This window comes from Lampris incognitus, chromosome 2, assembly GCF_029633865.1.
Source record: "Lampris incognitus isolate fLamInc1 chromosome 2, fLamInc1.hap2, whole genome shotgun sequence".
NCBI lineage: Eukaryota > Metazoa > Chordata > Actinopteri > Lampriformes > Lampridae > Lampris > Lampris incognitus.
Window position 1 is genome coordinate 39,828,884 of NC_079212.1, and position 23,235 is coordinate 39,852,118.

The following is a 23,235-nucleotide window of genomic DNA, read 5'->3' on the forward strand; positions in this document are numbered from 1 at the left end:
TATCCCCTGACATATCTGAAAAGATATGTCAGGCTGCCGTTCAGCAAGAGGAGTACTGAGCGTGAAGTAAGCCTTCGGTATTCCAACTTAGCTCTTTCTAATTTATAATTCAGTAATTCAGCTGTATGTTGCTCTCTATTAGACAGCATGTTCAGTAACTAAAAAAAAAGAATGAGCGAACATTTCGCTGACGGGCACGGCACACTACTTTGTTTTGTTTTCATCACAGTGCATCGCAGTCGTTGCCCTTGGTACCCCTGCAGTCCTTTGGGACTCAGTTTCCCTTAAAGCAGTTAGCATGAAATCAGAAAGCCTGCAAAGCTCTCCGTACTTCAACTCATTATTTGTTGCTGGGGCTTTTTTTTTTTTTTGGCCAAATCACTAATGTGGCCAAATGGGCTAATTACCCTCTCAGAGGCTATTGGAGGAGACTCAGACTTGTATAGATGGATGGCTAGGCACATATACTCTGATGAAAACGTTCTGCTTTTTGCGTTGCAAGATAGTTTATGAGCTTAAAGTGTGTGTTTAGAAAACGCCTTGACGGACGAGCTGGCCCGTCAAACTGAAACTCGCACCTTGCTGTCCATTTAATTTGTAGTTGTGCGTAGGCGTTTGTGTGCACACGGGCGCGTCAGAGTTTTGTTTGTGCTTTGCAAAAATGTGCAAGTTGGTCTTCTTTTCTGTCAAGATTCATCTGCTTGTGTGTGATGGGAGTGTTTTCAGACTGACACAGTGGCCCGCACACCCGCACATTTCAGTCGGTTCTGCAGCGCTTTGTCGTTCAGCGCGGGCGAGCGAGGGCCGCGGCGCTCCCTTCACTTTGCTTCCCAGTGAATAAGAGAAGCCAACCAATTAAATCAAGGCTATTCATTTTCCAAGGTAAACGACATGCCTCGTGTCAAACTTTCACGTAGGCGGCGGTTTTGTGTGGAAGCGTTGAGCTATTAAAGCTTTGAAACATCAGATTTCAATACTCCGTGTGAGAGAAAGACAACAAAAAAGAGCTAGATAATGTGCCGAAAGGATGAAGGAGAATGGAGGTGGCACGGAACGTGTTTGCATGGCCTTGGAAGTCATAGCTGTTGAGAGAAGGGCTCTGGAAACATGACTTTACTCTAGTCAAGATGAACGAGGAAGACAAAACTCTGCAGAGAACAACGTGACCTGCAAGAAAGGTCTGAACCGCCTCCCCGGCTGTGTCCAAGGCTGCAGAATCTTTTTGTCTGGCTAGTTTACAGTGAATAAAAGCCCATCTCCTCACAACTGACAAACACAAATCCACTCCCTATACCATATTGAGACTCCATTGCAGAAATACACACAACATGTTGAGAAATGGGTCGTCGTCCGGAGCGCCCAAGAACTCGGGAGGTCAAAGAGACTCGCCCAGTGCTCTTTCTTCCCTTCTCCGCGTCTGCCTCTGACTCTCCAATCTGTCTGCAGAGCGTCACTGCTGCTTGTTGCTTGTGCAGTGAAACAATCCGGGCTGCAAATGTTTACCCTGTCATGGGAGGTGAAGCCAGACAGCGTTTGTAGGGTACCCAGAGTTTGTGATACTGGTCATTATTTCTAGTTCTCGGAACAGATTTGTTTTTGGACTTTTTCTCGCCTGAATTTCTGTTAAATAAATCTTGGCCCATCAGTGTTCTCACCAGGCAATGTGTCTTTTTATCAACAGAAATCTGGGTAAATCTGGACTAAGGGTGTCGTGTCTTGGACTAGGTAAGTCTGATTTATGAATTTATTTGTGTGTGCATGCGTGTGTGTGTGTGTGTGTGAGGGGAAAATTGTTTATGAACAGTAGGGTCTCTCCAGCCTAACAGATATTGTCTGTGATTAGATACTACAGTGAACAGCAGACTCACAGAGTCTATAGGCCTTAGTCCACCACACACACACACACACACACACACACACACACACACACACACACACACACACACACACACACACACACACACACACACACACACACACACACACACACACACACACACACACACACACACACACACTAACTGTTTTCTTTCTGCTCTCCACGCAGGGACATGGGTTACCTTCGGGAGTCAGTTAACAGACGAGGTAGGAAAGCGAGAGGCCTCCTACTGACATTTCCTCCTAATTAATCTTTAACAGCTGCTTGACTGAACCTGACCTGGCAGCTCCATTAAACTCTGAGGAGATGACAAAATGGCAAACATAGCGCAGAAGGTGCTATGTGCTGACTGTCTTTATGAATTCAGTCTAGTATGAGAAGATGCATCATAACCTATTCTGGTATGACACCGACTGCTCACAGTCATGTTATCACATGCTTTCTCTTCACAGTTAGTCTGTTTTTCTCTCATACTCCATTGTATTTTTCAGTATGATGTTCCAAATATCACAGTTTTTTTCTTTTTCTTTTGTTTGCTTTGATTGTTCTCCCTTTTATAGTCTCATAACTTGCATATTTGTTTCATTTTAATCTTATATTGACAACGTCGTTGTTCTCACTTTACCTATTTTAGCTACCTGTCCTGTTTAGTCAGTGGTCCAAATGACCACAGTTCCTCGAGGGCTGTGAATAATGACTGAACACTGTTAAGTGTTCTCTTGTAGTTTTTCTTTATTTGTGTGCAGGCACATAATTTGTATACCTTCTAGCTACGTAAGCCCCTTTACTTCTACTTTTCTTTCCCCTCTTGTCTTTCTAACTGTCCCTTCCAAGATGGCGGAGGAGCTGATGACATTAGCATACGAAAATGGGATTAATCTCTTTGACACTGCCGAGGTGTATGCTGCTGGAAAGTTAGTGTGGCGCACACGCACACGCACACACACACACACACACACACACACATTCTCATCCCCTGGTGTCATGTATTGACCCCATTAACAAAGTGTCGATATGTTGACATGGAAGATACCCTAGGTTCCATATTCACCACAGGTGAATAATGACATAAATGTGAGGTATTGGTTGAGGTTATCCATCCATCCATTATCCAAACTGCTTATCCTGCTCTCGGGACCGCTGGAGCCTATCCCAGCAGTCGTTGCGTGGCAGGCGGGAAGACACCCTGGACAGGCCGCCAATCCATCACAGGGCCCGCCCACACACACACACACACACACACACACACACACACACACACACACACACACACACACACACACACACACACACACACACACACACAATTTAGTGTGGCCGATTCACCTGACCTACGTGTCTTTGGACTGTGGGGGGGAAATCGGAGCACCAGGAGGAAACCCACGCAGAGAACATGCAAACTCCGCACAGAGGACGACCCGGGATGACCCCCAAGGTTGGACTACCCCGGGGCTCGAACCCAGGACCTTTTTGCTGTGAGGCGACTGTGCTAACCACTGCGCCACTGTGCTGCCTGGTTAAGGTTATGCTCTGGTTAATTTTAAAGTGAGTGCTTCAAGTTAGGGTTGAGATTTGGTTGTGGTTAACCTGCCACGTCCCATGGAGACACGGAAGTTGTCGTTATCCCACCATATCTCATACAGACTCCATAAGGTAATTTTTCCATCAATATATCAACACTTTGTCAACAGCATCTATATGGGCACCAAGGGATGAGTATGATCTCATCTCATCATGCAAATACACCAGATATCTTCAGCAACTCATCCTCCTCCTCAACTAGTCCAGTGACTCCTACAGGTTGGGAAGTCCTCCCTCCCTTACAGCCTGTTCAGTCGGTCAGGAAAATTGTCTAAAGAAAATAGAAGTGGAGTATGAGTGCAGTTTGAGGGATGTTTACGTCTCACGCAGTTGGACATTCGGACATCTCATATGCATAGATCAACTCCTGTTCTCCATCTACACTTGGCCAAGTTTTTGTTCTCTGTCCTCTGTATGTTTCAAGTTTTATTTATCAAATGCACAACATGGCAGACATTGCTGTCAGTGAGACATCAGGATAACCTCAAAAAAAGTCGTCCGAGTGGCGTAGCGGTCTATTCCATTGCCTACCAACACGGGATCACTGGTTCGAATCCCCTTGTTACCCCCGGCATGGTCGGGCGTCCCTACAGACACAATTGTCTGTGTCTGCGGGTGGGAAGCCGGATGTGGGTATGTGTCCTGGTTGCTGCTCTAGCCCCTCCTCTGGTCGGTCGGTCGGTCGGTTGGTCGGTCGGTCGATTGGGGGGGGGGGGACTGGGGAAATAGCGTGATCCTCCCACATGCTCCTCCTCACTGTCAGGTGAAAAGACGCGGCTGGCGACTCCACATGTATCGGAGGAGGCATTTGGTAATCTGCAGCCCTCCCCAGATCGGCAGAGAGGGTGGAGCAGTGACCGGGATGGCTCGGAACAATGGGGTGATTGGCCGGATACAATTGGGGAGCAAAAGGGGAGGGAAATCGCCCCCCCAAAAAAGGAAACCACAGAAGAATACAGCAGCCTAGGTAAATATGGTTGTGTGTAAATATATGAATAAATCTATAAATATGTATGTACATAGTGCAGGAAAGCATGTATGTAAACAGGGGTCGATAAAATCAAAAATATAGTCTAACCAGTGCTATGAAGTACTTCAAACACTGTTGAAAAGACATTTAGGATATTTGATAATGCATGTTATATAACGGTCGCGGCGATGCTGGAACCTATCCCAGCAGTCATTGGGCGGCAGGCGGGGAGACACCCTGGACAGGCTGCCAGTCCATCACAGGGCCGACACACACACACTTTCACACCAAGGGACAATAAGCAGTTTGGATGATGGATGGATGGATGGATAGATGTTATATAACAAGGGCCATAAATCAACCAAATGTAAGATACACATACATCATTTTATATAACGTGTCAGCAGGAGAATTGATTTTTCACTTGATATATATGTCACAACAGAAGAATCTGCAAATAAGGACCCAATAGATTGCCCCACTTCTGGCTTTTAACAGAATGTCTAGTCATAGAGGAAGAACACTAAATATGCAGTTGGAAAAGTTTAAAGCTGAAATCTGTGAGTTCTCTCCATTAATAAGTCGGGATTTTATCCATCTGAAATGTGATGTCGATGTGTCTGACAGGCAGTCAGCGTCGGAGTTGAACAGTACAGTTTAACGTAGGAGAGAAATAGACCTGTTGCAACTGATTTTCTCAGTCTACAAACAAGGTTTAGCAGCCCCTGTCGTTCGTGTGCTGTCAACAGATCGGTGAACACTTAGCACCCTCGTATGAACGGTATCGTTGCACCAAAGCTGACATGGGCAGTCTTGCAAATTGCAAACGTCATCAAACTATATGGGAACACTGTTCTAGCGTAATATTGATTGGTTGCCCGGCAGAAGCATCGCCACACCAGCGTCACATTACAATCTTTCTTCCTGCTGGAGATGCTTCCAACACATATGGGTTTGTTGCTGAAATTGTGCCGGTTTGACCTGGTCAACAAATTTCAATGACTGTTTACAGAGACTGAAAAGTGTCTCCAACTAAGATCAGGATGCTAAAGATAGTATTTTACATGGTCCATATGGATAAAGTAGTGATTAATAAATGGAGAAAAGCCACGGGTTTCAGCCTTAAATTCTACATTTCCACAGCCAGTAGTTGGCGCTCTCGTCCTTTTGAGCGTCACACAGTGACACCAAGCACAGATCACCCTTGCCGTCTGTCCCCTGCCCTTTGTCTGGGCTCTGAGTTGTCTTTTCATACAGCTAAGCGGGTCTGCCTCTTGCTTGGTGAATCTTAACACTTCCCAACAAATGCACATCTGCACGCACACACACTGCCAAAGTGGGAGCTGTCAGTTAGAGTCAGATATGCTCTCTTGGATGAGGCAAGTTTAAGCCATTCATGAGGAACACATAAGTCCTTTGGGCAGAGATGAAACATCTGCTGTTTGGAGGATGCCCCTGCCCTAAAAGCTCTCTTCCTCTCCTTTTTTAAGACATAGTAAACAAGGATAGGCGAGATGAGGAGTGGATAGAAAAGTGTAGCTGTATGCCTCAAAGAGAGGGAGGAAGAAATTGAATAGAAGCGGTAGAGGTCATTTTCTTTGTGCCATGTAGCAGTGTGTTGCATCACAAGGTATCACATGTGCAAGACATGTTTTCCATCATATATTCCCATGCTATTTATGTTTTCTGGTGTCCTTTTTCTTACCATTTTGTCTTTCCCCAGAGCTGAGGTTGTCTTGGGAAGTATCATCAAGAAGAAAGGATGGAGGTTAGTAGTGTAAGACTCTGTGTGTGTGTGTGTGTGTGTGTGTGTGTGTGTGTGTGTGTGTGTGTGTGTGTGTGTGTGTGTGTGTGTGTGTGTGTGTGTGTGTGTGTGTTCAAGACAGTTCTGAATAAGGTCTGTCTAGTCTCACTTTATTTCGTTATTGGTGAACTGCATGTTCCAGGATGAATAAATTCAAGGCATGAGCATTAATTTTGTGCTTTATGTATTTGTTTGGTTGTTTGTTTGTTTGTTTGTTTATTTATTTATTTGTTTATTGGGTCACGTCTTTGAAATCATCCTCATTCTCTGTCACCTATTAAAGATATAGCATACATTACATAACATAATTCCTGTGCCAAGGACTGATTAGGGTACTTTATTGTCAATATTTGCAGTAGGATGAGTGTCCAAGACAGATACTGCAATTTCAGCCGTTGCACTCTATTTTATGAGTGACAGAGGACACCTGGGGCTCCACCCAGTTGAAGGCATAAGAATGCTGAGGTGCAGCACACTGCATTATCCATCAGCAGGGGCGGAGCTAGACTCTCAGCACAGAGGGGGCGAAGTATACTCGAGGGGCCCTTCTGAGAAAGTCATTTTAAAATTCACAACTGTAAAATAGCTGATGTATCCTATCCTATCCTATCCATAAACACAAACTATCATTTACTGAGGCAAGCAAGCCTACGTCTAGGAAAAAATACAGTGAAGCCACTTTGTCAGACAAGCCTGTTCTGAAGAACAAAAAAAAAGAAGAAAGAAAGCTTGTGAGCCACGTTCACGTGTTTCAGCGCTGAGGACAGCACGTGGTGCTCTATGTGTATCGATTGATGAACGGGTTCAGCATCACCATCAATAGACAGCAACAGGCCAGGTACACTGTCTCAGTACCATGTCTTTCTTACAACCAGATAGCATCCAGATGTGGACCACTTCAGGCAATGATGCGGCACTGATGGCCTTCTTCTGGCCCTGACAAAATGAATGTGAGCCTGAAGTGGCCCACATGTATAATAGCAAATATGGCCCAAATATGCCAAATCAAATTTGGGCCTTTTTTGGCAAAGATGCGGCACTCTCGGCAACATGTAATCTGGATGTGACCCTGAAGTGGCCCGTATGGTAAATAGTAAATATGGCCCAAATATCACAAAACAAACATGGGCCACCTTTGGCAAACATGTGACACATGCGGCATTGCTATGGCTTGGTTCTGGCCCAGATCTGGCAAACAGGAGTGGACCGCCCAAGTGCCATCATTCCACACGGTATGTGGGTCGGATGAAAGTGTCGGTGTGGGACAGGTCTGGGCCACAGCAATTTTGCTGTCTGGGACAAGAATAACATAAACATAAGATAGACATGGCGGTCTACAACACTACAAGGCCTATTCAAATACAAAGTAGACGGTCTACATCACCACAGGCAGTGACACAGACAAGTGCCGAGATGTGGTTAGCATGGAGTTAAACAACAGGTTAATCTAACATTCTGACTGATTTTATTTAAACTAATAAAGAATAAATATGGACGTTTCACTCACCAATTATTGGTGCTGCTCAGCCTTCTGTAGTTTAGTGTAGTCCATTGGTGTATTCCACCATCCGCCATAGACAGAAATAATCCAAACGGGTTAACGAACTTTGTTAATGTCAAGGTCCCTTTTTTTTTTAAAACCTCCTCCTCTTCTTCATGGTGGCAAACCTGCCAACCACTTTGTCTTTGTCGGTTTATTTCAAGCTCAACACACAGCAAGGTGAAGCTGGATAGTCTGGTCTCATCCATGCACGAATGCAAATCTAACTAACTAAACTGGAAGGAGTCTGTGTATGTCTGCATGTGTGATTGTCCTTCGATTTTCTCAACAACCATTTATCCGATCGACTTCATACTTGGCAGCTGTATTGTTGAGGACCGCAGGAAGTGCAGTGTCGAGTGTGAAGTTTATTTGGATGTGCGGTTGTCGAGAAAATCGAAGGACAGACATACATACAGAGAGAGAGAGAGAGAGAGAGAGAGAGAGAGAGAGAGAGAGAGAGAGAGAGAGAGAGAGAGAGAGAGAGAGAGAGAGAGAGAGAGAGAGAGAGAGAGAGAGAGAGAGAGAGAGATTCTTCCAGTGAGGACTGAACAAACAGCTCCACTCTGCCATTGAAACCCACATTGTGCACTAGTGAAACCCACATTGTGCACTAGTGCAGTGCCCGTTCGGGGGATTACCCCCGAACGGGCACTGCACTAGTAGCTCCTAACGGCTGAAACTTTGTTCGACACTGGTGCTGCTGATGGGAATGGTTTTGTAAAAACCAGCGAGGCCCCTAATAAGTGTGGGTCCTGGGGCGGTCGCCCCCTCTGCCCCCGCGGTCACTCCGCTCATGCCTATCAAGCCCATCTGGTGCTGCTTGGAAGTTACGGAAAATGCTGCCTTTCAGCATTTCATTACCCCCTCCCCTTCACCTTAGACTGTGTTCTCAACTTGTGAGTTGGTGGTTTAGCCATGAGTGTTTAGCTGGGAGAGAGGTGCCATCTATGGCCCAGATAATGTAAACAATGAGGGGAAAGTTGAGCCAAAGCCTGTCTCTGGTCAAGAAAAACTGCTGCCTGCACAATGTTGTATATCTAAGTGCAATTGTTGGTACACGACTCCTTTCACATCACAGGGAGTCATTTGATTTACCGTTAATATTAATAATATCCTTTAATGCATCTTTAGATATCAGGTTGTCAATACATTGGGATCTTGACCAACAAAAATACATTTCTAAAATGCATTTACAAGACCCACCCCAAGTCTTTAGGTTATGGTTGCATGGGTACTCCATAATTACTCTTACTGTTGGAACTAGAGGGACGTTTTGCAAGTGTTGCAAGTTTTTACACAAAGAAATTAACGACATTTTCTCACATTGTCATGGCCGCTCCCAGTTCTGACCACTCCAGCCCTGGTTTTTATGTCTCATGTCTTGTCCTGCTCTGAGAAAACCATCCCAGTCCTGACTCCTGTCCAGTTATCCCCTGTTACCATTTACCCCAAAGCTGTTGTTCAATCAAGTTTCTGTGTATTTAAGTTTGGTTGTTTAGTTTTTGTTTTTGTTTTTTTTTGGAGCATTCCACATCTGTACCATGTCACCATGTCAGTACCATGTCACTGTCATGTTCTCATCATGTGTGTTCCTCATACCCTCATGTCTGTTGCCCTGTCTGCATTTGGATCCTCAATTCCTGCTCCCACCGTGACACACATATTTGCATCCACATGTGGGTTTATTTAACAACATACAGGATATGATATATCCATAGAAGCCCAACTCAGATAAAAACACATATTTGATAACAACAGAGAACATCAGCCTCTGCAGTCATAAATTCACTGGACTGTATCATAGATAGGCCAATTTAGTAACCCACCTAGCAACACGAGGATCATCAGTTTGAATCCCCGTTACCTCTGGCTTGGTCAGGCGTCCCTACAGACACAATTGGCCATGTCTGCAGGTGCAAAGCCGGATGTAAGGTATGTGTTCTGGTCACTGCACTAGCGCCTCCTCTTGTCGGTCGGGGCACCTGTTCGGGGGGGAGGGGACTGGGGGAAATAGCATGATCCTCCCACACGCTACGTCCCCCTGCTGAAACTCCTCACTGCCAGGTGAAAAGAAGCGGCTGGCGACTCCACATGTATCGGAGGAGACGTGTGGTAGTCTGCAGCCCTCCCCAGATTGGCAGAGGAGGTGGAGCAGTAACTGGGATGGCTCGGAAGAGTGGGGTAATTGGCCAAGTACAGCTGGGGAGAAGGAAAAAAAATTTGTAACCCACCTAAACTCAGTGTTAGAGCATTGTCAGTTGGATTTTGGATTTTGTTCTTTCATTGAGGTTAACAAGTGGGGCACCTTCCCTTACTCACATCAGGAAGGCTCAACAGTGCAATCCAATGTCCCAGAACCCCTCCTCTAAACCCCTTCTCACCACTCCCTGCAAATATACCACCTAAGATCTACACGCACCTGAAATTAATCACACCAACCTATCTCTAGTATCTACTGTACTGATAATACATCAAGCTTATTCAAAGATGGAATCTTTGTGCCAGCTGCCAGATAGAATCTAAGTGCCTGTTGCATTTTTAAAAAAATGCACAAGATAAATATCAGAGATAGTAAAAGTACAATGACAGCATTCTTTTAATTATCTGTTACCTGTACTAATAGTATATTCTTAGTTGAATCAATAGTATATTCTTGTGTTGCTGTTGAATTTCCTTTACTGTGTTACAATTCAAAATGAAAATGTAGTTTTGGTTACTAACACTGTTTGTATCAGAATTTACAATGATTTAAGATGCAGATGTTAGAATATCTTTTGTTAGTAGGAGTAAGAGCTCCACAATTTTAGTCTCAAGCTCATTCATGTATGTCCTTACATCCAGGCGTTCCAGTTTAGTCATCACCACCAAGATCTTCTGGGGAGGAAAGTATGTATACTATTCCCATCTGTCCGTCCATCTGTCTGTCTGATCTTATCAAATTAACTACTTTCAGTCCTCATTCGGGGACTAAATTTCTGGTGTAATATGTGCTTTCTTAATGCTGAAGAATAAGTGATTGTGTCCCACACCAGTCCCATCAGTGATTTTACCATGTGTAGGATGTCGTTTGGGTCTTAGCATGCAACCTGGATCTGCACATAAACAACAATTTAACAGGGAACATCTAGCTACATGGTGTCACCCTCTAGGTTCAATAGAGATTGTATTTCTGGTCCAAGCTGAGCCCCGACACCCTTCAAACTAGAGGGGGTCACTTTTCTTCTACCTTTCTGTGGTCCAAGGTTGTGATTCTTGATTCAGACATTGACTTCTCAGTCTGTCAGTGCAGCCAAAGATTCACTCAGTGTATTGGAGGAGCTCACACTGTACAGACAAATTGTTCCTTTCACAGAACAAGGCAAATGTAATACCTCTGGCAGACAGTTGGGAGTCCCTAAATGCAACCATAATGTCTGCAAGGAAATTTACTTCCTGTCTGGTGAACCGTTGAGCAAAGTTAGAAAAAAGGCAGTCACAGTAAAACATTTGTTATCTTTCATTTATTTATATCGAAAAATACTCTATAGGGCACACGTGTGCTTTTAGGCAATATGGAAATGATGTAACGTTTTCATTTATTTTGCACCGGGTTGGAGAAAATGTTGTCCTTTCCAAAGCAGGGCTGCCCTTTCACTGAGGAAACATAAAAGGTCTTTGCCTCCCATTTGCAGTGAGGAATATGTCAAAGCTCAACAAAATGCCGTCCTTGTGGCTCAACTGCTTAAGGCACATGCATATTAACAAACAATGCAATGGCCTTGAACGCAGCTCCTGAACTCCTGCTTTTCATGGATTCCCTCCCATTCCTGAGCATTTCCTAACACTCCTCACCGTATTCTTTCTAATAAAGCAAACATTCCCTACAAATATTCTAATAATCTATCTGTAATGGTCAAGACAGTTCCCCTTGAGGTATTTTGAAAAAACTCTGGGGGACATAGAAGAGCCACAGATGATTTTACTGAGTGCTGATTTTATTTTGTCACAGTGAAGGGGAAGGATTTCACATGGTAGATTTTATACTATTTTGATAAATGAGTGTTCAACATTTTTACCCAGTTAATATTCCTCCACACCTAGAGATGGTGTAATTTTCCACACTGTTTGTATTGTCAAACACAGAGGACGTTGTGACCAGTCTATGTAAAGCTTTATTAAAAACAGAAATAATACCTAAGAAATACCATATTCCACACCAATAGTAGATTCAAACATTAAATTGATTCTGTATCAACCCAACAGACATCATTATTAGTTATATTAACACTTATTTCCTTACTGTTGGCTTTCCAGGGCAGAAACAGAGAGAGGACTGTCTAGAAAACACATTATTGAAGGTGAGATTTTAAGCTGCTACATTATCATTCATTTACTGTAATATTCCCTACAGTCTGGCATGTTGTGGCATCGAAGGGAAATATGTATTTGTTAATTAAAAACTTTAGGTGGCACGGTGGCCCAGTGGTTAATGCTGCTACCTCACAGCAAAAAAGTCCTGGGTTTGAACCCCAGGGTTGTCCAACCTTGGAGGTCATCCCAGGTCGTCCTCTGTGTGGAGTTTGCATGTTCTCACCTTGTCTGCGGTGGGTTTCCTCCGGGTGCTCCAGATTCCCCCACCATCAAAAAAGACATGCATGTTAGGGTTTATACTCCCGTCTGTGCCCCTGAGCAAGGCATGGGGAAAAGAACTGGAGTTGGTCCCCGGGTGCTGCACGGCAGCTGCCCACTGCTCCTAGCGACACAGCTAGGATGGGTTAAATGCAGAGCATAATTTTCCCACGGGGATTAATAAGTATATCAAAATAAAAAAAACAAAAAAAGATCTTTTGTTTCCATACAGTACAAAAGACTGAGTGAGATATCTTTGCTTGTATGCACCAAGACGTTATTCTGATTTGTGATTTTTACCTACACTGTTTTTTAAATAACAGGTCTAAGGGCATCACTGGAAAGACTTCAGCTTGAGTACGTGGATGTGGTTTTCGCAAACCGGCCAGACCCCAACACTCCAATGGAAGGTAGGCCCACTTATTCAATGTGACACTCTGCCACTGGCTCCCTGTATTTACCAAGGGCAGAAGGTCAGCTCTTCATTGTCTCAAATTCCGATGAACTGGTCAAGAGAATAATGGTCAAAGCAACAGTAATAAAAAGAGAATGAAAATTGAGATGAAAATCTACTAATAACCTCTCTTACCCTTACTTCAAATGACACATGCACATACCACCTACACACAGCACGCATGCAGACCCACAAATACCTCTGCACATATAAGAGAATGTCTCAGGGCATCCGAGTAGCATATTGGTCTATTTCATTGCCTACCAACATGGGGATCGCCGGTTCGAATCCTCGTATTACCTCCGGCTTGGGCGGGCATCCCTACAGACACAGTTGGCCGGGTCTGCAAGTGGGACGCCGGATGTGGGTATGTTTCCTGGTTGCCGCACTAGTGCCTCCTCTGGTCGGTCGGGGCACCTGTCCGGGGGGGGGGGGGAACTGGGGAGAATAGCGTGATCCTCCCACACACTACGGCTCCCCGGTGAAACTCCTCACTGTCAGGTGAAATGTATGTATCGGAATGTATTGGAGGAGGCATGTGGTAGTCTGCAGCCCTCCCCGGACCGGCAGAGGAGGTGGAGCAGCGACCGGAATGGCTCGGAAAATAGGGTAATTGGCCAAGTACAATTGGGGAGGGAAAAAAAAGGGGGGGGGGACTCTCGGAAACTGACCCTAGTCTAGTCATAATTTTAATACACAACAACATGTTATGATGTAATAAAATATCTAGATATTTAATGATAAGAAATGACTCCCGATAGCCACTTTCGGGTGGGTTTGTCAAAATTCCGTGAATGGCACAAAGATTTTGGTACTTTAGAGGTTCTGCATTATTCTAAACCCTTTTGAAAACCCCTCACAGCCACCACAGAAGTTTGTTTTGCTAAACAATCCAAGGAAACTCAAGGTGTGGTTGAAGAGAAATAGGGATTTTCATTGAAGAGAGACTTAATTACTGTACTACACACATCATGAATCCAATATTTTCACTGACTGTTGCATGTGACTGTTAAAACTTGTAAAGCTGTTTTGGTTGCCATTGTCAAAATAGCTTAGTAAAACACATTTAATTCCTGTCATGCGTTCTCTTTATTTTGATCAAATCTGGAGAAGTAGTGTCAGCATGACTGAACACATCTTTGTGACATGTCTGTGGGCTCCCCGTTTGGCATCAGCAACATGAATTTATGTAACATCCAGGCCAGTCTGGTATTTCAACTTGCAATGTAAGTTTTATTTATTTATTCATTTATTTATTTATTCATTCATTGCAAATGGGGCCAACCCGAGGGCAACTTTTCCATTTCGTCAGTTTTGTTTCTTGATTGACACATAACCGCCTCAATCTTACAGTGACATGTAAAAACACTGGAGTTGCAATGTGCTTTTCAGTTGCACTAGCCAAGATGTGCTTTTTTTTGTTTTTAATCTTTAAACAATTAAAAATTTGAAAAAATAAAATTATCTTTCTGGTCAGTATCGGTCTGTAACTTTTTTTTAATAACTTCCTGTCGGAAAAACCTACCCCAGTTAAAATGTCTGCTGAATTATGAGGGCAGAGTCATTGTTGATTCAATTAAGCAAACTGAGAATTAAGTCAGAATGGAGTTGAACCTCTGTTGGTTCCACTAAGACTGCATGGCATTTTCATCATATTACTGTAGTTTTACTTGCTTTGTGCTGCATATGTGGTGTGCGCACAGCACAAAAAGTAATATGGAATATACCTAAATATATATTCAAGCCAAACAGCAAGTAGTCACTATCACAGACTCCTGGAATGATTGAGAATTGCAGGGGCTAATACTGAGATGAACCTGCGTATGGTTGAAAATGTTCTCTGGTCTAATCGTTTTCAGTCAAACCTAAGTTACAGTTTGTGATTAGGTGTCCAGTAACCACCATCAACATTAGATTTATCCTGCCCAAAATCTATGACTACCTCTTCTGTTTCTTCATCACCTCAAGATATTGTCACTGTCTATGTACTACTTACACAAATTCCCTACCTCTCCGGAAGCCTTTAAACAACGAATTTCAAGAAAATACAACCGTCTGTAGAGCAAAGACTTGACATGCGTTTGGTGTGCAGTTTAAATGTGTGACAAAAAGCAGCCCAGATGGCATATTTGTTGCGTGATGTTTTTCTGCATTTCCGTTGTGCATCTTGGACCAAACACAAATATGCCCCATCGCTGCTTGGTAACAGCTCCTATTTGCTGCGCTGGAGGACACTACAGAAGGAGGCCATGTGGATGTTGACGTTGTCTTTTTACTCTGCTCTGACCACATTACGCTTAAGGGCACAGTGTGCAGAGAACAACCTCCACTGTGTTCAAGAACCTTGAGCACGGGCAGTCATAGCGGAAATGCAAGACCATACGCAAAGACACATGCATGGGCTTCAGGTGTACCCTGCAAAACTAGTCCTGCAGCACAAGGTCATCATTATGTTTGCATGGAACACAGATAGTAAGGTGCTGCGTGATCAGTTTAATATGATAGACACATAAATCCCTGGTATGGAATGAGAGCTTTTTAATAAAACAGTTTTTATTTGCTCTTTCTCTATGGGCTGCAGCATTATTGCTCAAAAGTTGCCAAAAAATGGTTTGGTAAACGAAAGCCTCGACATGCCTCAACATGGTGCTCATTTTTCATTGTTCCGGAAACATTTCGTTGATTTCAGTGCTCGGTGCTTGGTGGTAAATTTAGAAGATTTAAACTTGTCATTCACAGATGCTTCACAATTTTGTTTTGTTTTTGTCACCAGGAGACCCATTTCACACTTCAAAGTCCAGAACATTCATCATAGAAGGTACATGGTACCCTCAGTGAAAGTGTTCCCCACCTTTCCAAAAACATGCATTTTATGGCAGTGATTGGTAGAATTAGTCTCCTGCCTGTTTCCTTTTGCCAACCCTCCTTGAATCCATAAAATGCTGGAGTCTTGCCCTGGAGAAAGCAGTAGGCAAGGTGAAGTGCTGTAGATTTACTAATTTATGTTAAGTACTGTGGTCCTCTTTGGATAACTCATTTAATTTCAAACCAGACATCTACTTTCCTAAAATTATTTTGTCCAGTTTGCAATTATTTTACAGTGCAAATAGCTTTATTCACCATTACCAGCATAATAAAGATTTCACTCAAATAGAAAGTAGCAACTATCATCTGCTTCATGAATATAAAATAAAATGACAGTTGTCGATATACGATAAAACATGTTAATGTGTATAATGAAACAGTAGTTATAATAAAATAATGAAACAATGGTTTTGCTGTTATTTTTAGCTGTTACAGACTCCTTCAATAATATTAATGATAATTATTATATTATTATTTTATTGAATAATTATATTATACAATAAATAAAATAATTATACTAATAAATAAATAATATAATGACAGTATATAATATAATATATAATAAATATAATAATAAATATAATAATTATATTATTATTAATTACAATTAGCAATAATGATTATAATTATTGAAGCAAATAATTATTTGCTTCAGTATCAGGTAAACATTGTCCCTACATTTGGCCTGATATTACATGTACTGTATCTGCATAAATGTAAGTATCACCATCAGATAAATTGCAATCTCCTCAATTAAATGATAATATGGGCATCGTCTGGGCAAGCCATCTCTACAGTTTGAAAGAGTTGTAAATCTACAATTAAGAGTTGTTAAAATTATCGTAGCCTACCCAGGGATTACTCCATATGGTGTGGCACCCCTCTTTCTCCCCTCCATTATCCATTGATCCGTTGGCACATAAACAAGAAATGCCCAGCTGTCATGGAAATTGTCCTGTGAAAGCAGCAGATTTGCATGGCTCCGTTCATTTATGCCACAGTACCTCTGCCAATTTTTGTCCTGTCATGAGCCCTGTCCTAAAACTTTACCTCCATCAACCAGCTCGACTCAATAACATACATGAATAGCATATTTACCAAGATGCTAATGACTTTTAAGGTCAAGTTAGGTCTTTGCACTAAAAGGAACAAAGGAAACAGCTTTAATCAAACAACTTCTGTGTAGTGTTGGACAGGTAATGTATCTCGTGAAAAGAGTGTCCCTGAATTACACTATAATACAAAGTAAAAGGTAAAATAAGGCTGTTGATGGTATTTTTCAAATGACCAACTTTTATGAAACAAGCGCTTGGCTTGGACACGGCGCAGTGCTAATTTGGTGAGAAAGGGACTGATTTGATGGTTGCTGTACATTGTAAACCTGCAGGATTGGCAAAGATTTTACACCAGATGCCCTTCCTAACGCAACCCCATTTATCTGGGCTTGGGATCGGCACTAAGAATGCACTGGCTTGTGCATCCTGAGTGGTTGGGTTGCACTGAAAATGCTGGCCTCACATTAAATGTCAATTGTCAAGAGTCAAAACAAGATTCTTGGCAGTATGGAAAAGAGTCACTGCAGCCTTTTCAATCGATGTCAAGGTCTTGTGGAGGGCAGGATTTTCAATGTTTAAGATGGTGGGTAGACATGCAACAGAAGATGTTGATGATGCAAGTCTAAACCTTAGCTTTAAAGGATTATTTGAATTGGTAAACAGTGGTTTCAAGCATCATCTGCACAGCAATGACAGAAGTTGTAGGATGCAGTAAAGCAGCCAAGCACCTAGTGTAGAGGGAGAAAAATTGAGAGAACACCTGGAGAGCCTTGTTGGTTGTCTGTGTCAAAAGAAGTGGATAGGTCAAAGATGACTCATGAGACAGAAGCGCCTCAGCAGAGTGGAAATCTTCCCCTATAATGAAGACCTCAGTCTCAATAAAAGGAGGCTGTCTTAAAGCAGGACTGGTTGTGCAGGCCTCTGTGAGGAACACTGAAAGAATTGATCTGAGGTAGGAACTTTCAACAAATTTTGACGAGAGAAGAAAAGAGTGATGCCATTCAGTCATTTTTGGGACCAACGGGATCGAGATTATGTACCCTGAGAAGAGGAGAAAAGTACTTCTAGCTGATGTTAAGGCATTAGGTTAGTATGCACCCACATGTCAAGAGGGAGTGAATGGGGCCCCTCTGTAGCCGAATGGTTGCAGTGCATGCCACATGGTTGCAACTGTCCCCGGTTCGATTCCAGCCGGCGACCTTTGTCATACCCCTCTCTCTCTCCCATTTCCTGTCTGCCTTTTCACTGTTGCTGTTTAATAAAAAACTGCCAAAAATTGATCTTTAAAAAAAGGGGTGGGGGAGTGGATGATAAAAGTCAGGAGGTGAAAATGAATGAACAGAGAGATGGCACAGCAGGAAATGGGAGACACGTTCAAAAGGCCAGGAGTTGGGCCTTCTCGCAGAAATGTATTTGAGGACGTACCCTTAAAATCACAATTGATAAGCTTCACTGGACAAAGTGAAGTAATGTCTGAGTGAGTACACTTACTGAATACAGCTCAAGTAGTTGTGTTTGGCTTGTAGAGCTCCTTGTTGACCTGATTTTGTGTGTGTGTGTGTGTGTGTGTGTGTGTGTGTGTGTGTGTGTGTGTGTGTGTGTGTGTGTGTGTGTGTGTGTGTGTGTGTGTGTGTGTGTGTGTGTGTGTGTGTGTGTCTGTGTCTGTGTGTCTGTGTGTCTGTGTCTGTGTGTCTGTGTCTGTGTATCTGTGTGTTTGCCCCTGTTCTTTGCCATGCAAGGGCACACGACACTCGTCGTGTCCGTAAGTGCCCGCAACAACTTCCAAAAAATAGAGAAAATAGAGCCGGCAGCAGAAGAATCAGAAGAATGGAGTTTGGTGTCGTGAGGCCAATGTAGTGTTGCACTTTCTTTCTTTCCGAAGAGGCCCCTCAAATACCTTTTGAAAGTGTTTTCTTTTTATCTTTTCAGCTTCATTTTTCCTTGTCCAAATCTGTTCCTTATCTGACATTTGTTTCTACTTCTAGTTGCCTTTCTTTCCCTACATTTTCAACATGTTCCCCTTGACTCAATCTATCTATCGTTCTATAATTCTGTCGTTCTATCTATAGCTCTATCTTAGCACGGCCTGAATGGACCTGCTAGATGAGTATGTGTTACATTGTTGTTTTTGATGATTGCCTTGATAGAGACAGTGAGAGCGATGACCCACGTGATCAACCAGGGGATGGCCATGTACTGGGGTACATCACGGTGGAGCCCCATGGAGATCATGGTGAGTTTGTATGCTTGAACCCCTACCAATACACTCCCAATGCTCTGTGCATTCATGTGTCCTATCACATGCTGTTCCCTATGTGTCCTGCAGGAGGCCTACTCTGTGGCACGCCAGTTTAACCTGATCCCGCCTATCTGCGAGCAGGCAGAGTACCACATGTTCCAGAGGGAGAAGGTGGAGGTGCAGCTTCCTGAACTCTTCCATAAGATAGGTTAGCAGCGAAGCAAAGCCCTTTATGGTGACACGTTAATATTGAAATTGATCAATGGGACATGATGAGGTGGATAATTGAGGTAAAGAACCAAATGTTCATTGGTGTTGTAATGCCCTGTTTATATGTTTAGGTGTGGGAGCCATGACGTGGTCTCCACTGGCATGTGGGATCATCTCAGGGAAGTACACTGGCGGAGTACCCCCTTACTCACGTGCGTCACTAAAGGTAACACTCACAATCCTAATGGGAATCCATTGTTTTTTATATGGGTTTTGGGATCATTTATTCTGGACTTTTCTTGCACACCTATTTTCATCGGCTGAATGCACAACATTACAGGGTTCAACGGACTCGTGCATCAGTTTTGTTGAAGGGATGTCTAATACGTATGCAAGGCTCAATGTTTTCGGTTTTTACTGATTTTCACCGAAAAATACCCAGATTTTTTAAAAGTAGCAGATTGGTTTAAACTGATTTTCACCCCGGATTTTATGTTTCCACGGATCCAAAAGTTGTTCCTGTTCGTGTGAGGTTATGTAACTGTGTCCTGTTGTGGCGAAATTCGACATGCTGGATGGCTTGAAAAATAAAAACCAAAAATGCTGAGCCTTGCTAATATGTCATACTTTCCCCCTTAGGGATATGTTAAAAAAAAAAAACAAGAGAAAATACTATTTTATGATTTGATTAACATGTATGAATAAACCTTGTAGTGTGTGTGTGCAAGGGAATGAAGGTTGTTATGAATTCCCAGAAAGTTGAATCAGTTCATCTAGACACAGCTTTTATTGGGAGAAATGTTTCATCACTCATCTAAGTGACCTCTTCAGTCTAAGCTGACTGCAGGTATCCCCACCCTTATAAACAGCACAGCTGCATAGCAACTGAAACCAACGATTGGTTTCATATGCAAATTTCATATGCAAACTATTCCCCAATCCTCTGTGAATAGCATACATGGCCATTGTAACTCTAATTAATGTTCACAGCAATTTGCATATGAAACAGATCGTTGGTTTCGGTCGTTATGCAGCTGTATTGTTTATAAGGGTGGGGGTACCTGCAGTCAGCTGAGACTGATGAATTCACTTAGATGAGTGATAAAAAGTTTCTCCCAACAAATGTTGTGTCCAGATGAACTGATTGAACTTTCTGGGATTTCCTTACCTGGATTATTGAGCATGCATCAAAACATCAACATTTTGACTCAGTTTAATGAGTATTGCCTTAAACTTGTACGTGAGTATGAGTGTAAGGCACGTAAAATGGCAGACTACAGGAGCCACCTGAGATTCAGCCTCAGGTGCAGACAGAGCGGGATTACATCTAAAAGCCTGCAAATGAAATCTTCTATCAAGGGCCACTGAGCTAGCAAGGTCCTCCAGAAGGCACCGAGTCAGCTATTGAACAAACAGGTGAGACAAACTAATTTTATAATTGACGCTTTGAAAGCCAAAGAGGAGCACAATCCAACAGAGACTTACATCGCGTCTAGATGAGACCACTTTCCAATATGTGATGGACTTCACGGAGAAGGCCTGTCTAGCATAACATGGGAAGTCAAAAACCAGGCAGCAAAAGAAGTTCAACCTGCCGGCTGTATGCCAGAGACCAGAGTCATAAGCAGACAATGGACAGCATCCTCAAAGGCAGGCAGAGAGACAGACACCAGACACACACCGGCAATGTGCACAAGTGGCTGAAAATCTGTCCGACAGACAACTCACCCAGGCAGAGAAAGACATCCTTGCTAAGGGGGCTGAATTTTGCTGTCACGCCAAGGCAAGTCCCATTAGTGGAACTGATCACAGCCACGGAATCGGTGATCCATAACAACAGCAACATTAAAAAAAAAGCTTTAACAGGGAGAGAAAATAGGAAGAAACCTCAGGGAGAGCAACAAAGGAGGGAGCTCTCTCCCAAGACGGACAAATGCAATGGATGTTGTGCTTACACAATTTACAGAATACAACATTGAAAGAGGATAACAGACTTATAAAATATATGAAGAATATGATGAGGAGGATGCCAAGCAGTGTCCAGACGCCACCGGAACAGCCCAGGACCCGAGCCACACGACCAGCATCACCATGTAAAAAAAAAAAACAGTCACACATTTTAGTGAGAGAAGGATATAACATTAAAACAGGATAAAAAAAATTATATGGATTTATAAGATATATAAAAAGAAAATGTGATGAGGGGGATGCCAAGCAGTGTCCAGGTGGTCGCCACCTGGACACTGCATCAAGGACACTGCATCACATCAATCAAGGTGTTTTGAACTAGGGATTCTAGAATCAGAGTAGAATTCATAGAAATTCTTCACAGCTGATGCTGGAAAAATATAAAATTCACATTTTATATTTTTCTCAACATGTTAACTTGGTAATGAGAAAGGTTTTCCCCTCATATGACTAATCCTTTGGCTCAGTGTGAAAATTCCACCACCTAGCATGCACCAGGTTGATGCTGGTTGGCAACGGTCCACCTGGGAGTATGTTTGTGTGCCATGAGCAGGGAGACAGGGATATATGTAATCCTGAGGTATGCACTGTGTTTCTGTGACAGGGTTACCAGTGGATGAAGGACAAGATACTAAGCGAGGAGGGGCGTCGTCAGCAGGCAAAGCTGAAAGAGCTGCAGGCCATCGCCGAGCGGATGGGCTGCACCCTGCCCCAGCTCGCTATTGGTAAAAATAAATAAATCTTGGCCTTATCTTTTTCTTTCTGTCTGTCCATCCTGTTCATCTTTCCACCTGTGTGTGGAACATAAGTCTGTCTTTATTTGTCGGTCTAAATCTAAAATTCTCTGTCAGTCTGTGTTTTTAACAGTTCGGGAAGGATTGGTTGTCACTCTTTTTTATGTGTGTTCTGTCTCCACTGACCATGGAGAACTTGTCTGATATAACCGTTTCAGCCATGATTGCACACAAGTACGCACTCTTAAGTGGCACACACAAACACACAAGCAACAGCTATGACTCTTGTCTTCTCTTGTGCTGTCATCCCCTTTAGCTTGGTGCCTGAGAAATGAGGGGGTTAGCTCTGTCCTCCTAGGGGCCTCCAGCACTGACCAGCTGATGGAGAATATTGGAGCAATACAGGTGAGACTGGATATACACATTCACAGTAGGTGTGAACATTACAGGTCAGTGCCCATTGGCAACATGAGTCCATCGTGGTCCTTCAATTTCTTTTTCATTTACAAATTAATATCTGCCAGGAACACATTATTCACTACACTGGAAAAGCAAAAACACAACTGGAAATAAGCTTCTTTTTTTTCTAAAAAGGAAACTCCATTGGTCAAGTTACTTTACTAATTCCATCACTTAACAAGCAAATAAGGTCAAGCTGTTTCTTTGCCCTAATAGGACAATTGCTGCAGCTTTAATCAATTGCTATTTGGTGTTGTGCACAGCAATCCGTCCGGGAGCAACATCTGCTTAATTTGATTTCTGGAGCATTTACTCTGTTTTTCTAACACTGTGGAACCTAATGCTATTTTTAGACAGACAGGGGAAGCTCATCTCTCTTGGGTGCAGAGCCTATTTGTTCAGCATCATCTGCCCCCCCCCTTCCCATTTTCTGTTTTTGCTAGAAAAAATTGTGTCATTATTTCAACTTTTGTGGGACTTGTTTTATATATATATAAACCACTAAATTAATGTATGAATGACCACCACTTAATTTACTTTGGCATTTCCTTACATTTTTTTCTGAAAGCATTCCATGTAGTTTCACAATATTCGTCACCCCCGTTGTGCCCTGTGGAAATTACGCTGTAGAACCTCCATTGTTAAAGAGGAATGAAACCCTAGATCATTTTAATGAGTTTACTGATATCTACAGAAGAAAAACCATCAATAAGTGCTTGGCTTATCATGTGACCAAGTGATGGAAGCATAGCAGGATAAACACATCTGCAACTAATAACATTATGGTAAGTCCATTTGATTTAGGTGTGGCAATGAGCAAGCTCAATCAAATGGACCCATCATAAAATGATAAATTGGGTGATTTT

At 42.9% G+C, this 23,235-nt stretch overlaps 1 protein-coding gene across 6 annotated transcripts in view; it reads left to right on the forward strand.

The window, feature by feature from the left end:
* LOC130106592 (voltage-gated potassium channel subunit beta-2-like) overlaps nucleotides 1-23,235 on the forward strand; it is a 77,251-nt gene that overhangs the window by 51,719 nt on the left and 2,297 nt on the right. For 4 of the 6 annotated variants that reach the window (XM_056272757.1, XM_056272758.1, XM_056272754.1 and 1 more), the window contains 12 exons: nucleotides 1,682-1,725; nucleotides 2,048-2,085; nucleotides 2,714-2,793; nucleotides 6,154-6,198; nucleotides 10,619-10,663; nucleotides 12,071-12,114; nucleotides 12,709-12,795; nucleotides 18,907-18,992; nucleotides 19,086-19,206; nucleotides 19,340-19,434; nucleotides 21,781-21,901; nucleotides 22,227-22,315. In XM_056272757.1, coding sequence (XP_056128732.1) covers nucleotides 1,682-1,725; nucleotides 2,048-2,085; nucleotides 2,714-2,793; nucleotides 6,154-6,198; nucleotides 10,619-10,663; nucleotides 12,071-12,114; nucleotides 12,709-12,795; nucleotides 18,907-18,992; nucleotides 19,086-19,206; nucleotides 19,340-19,434; nucleotides 21,781-21,901; nucleotides 22,227-22,315 — 895 coding nt within the window. Of the gene's footprint in view, nucleotides 1-1,681; nucleotides 1,726-2,047; nucleotides 2,086-2,713; nucleotides 2,794-6,153; nucleotides 6,199-10,618; nucleotides 10,664-12,070; nucleotides 12,115-12,708; nucleotides 12,796-15,612; nucleotides 15,658-18,906; nucleotides 18,993-19,085; nucleotides 19,207-19,339; nucleotides 19,435-21,780; nucleotides 21,902-22,226; nucleotides 22,316-23,235 lie in introns of all 6 variants that reach the window. The other 2 variants (XM_056272753.1, XM_056272756.1) reach the window with 2 other exon arrangements.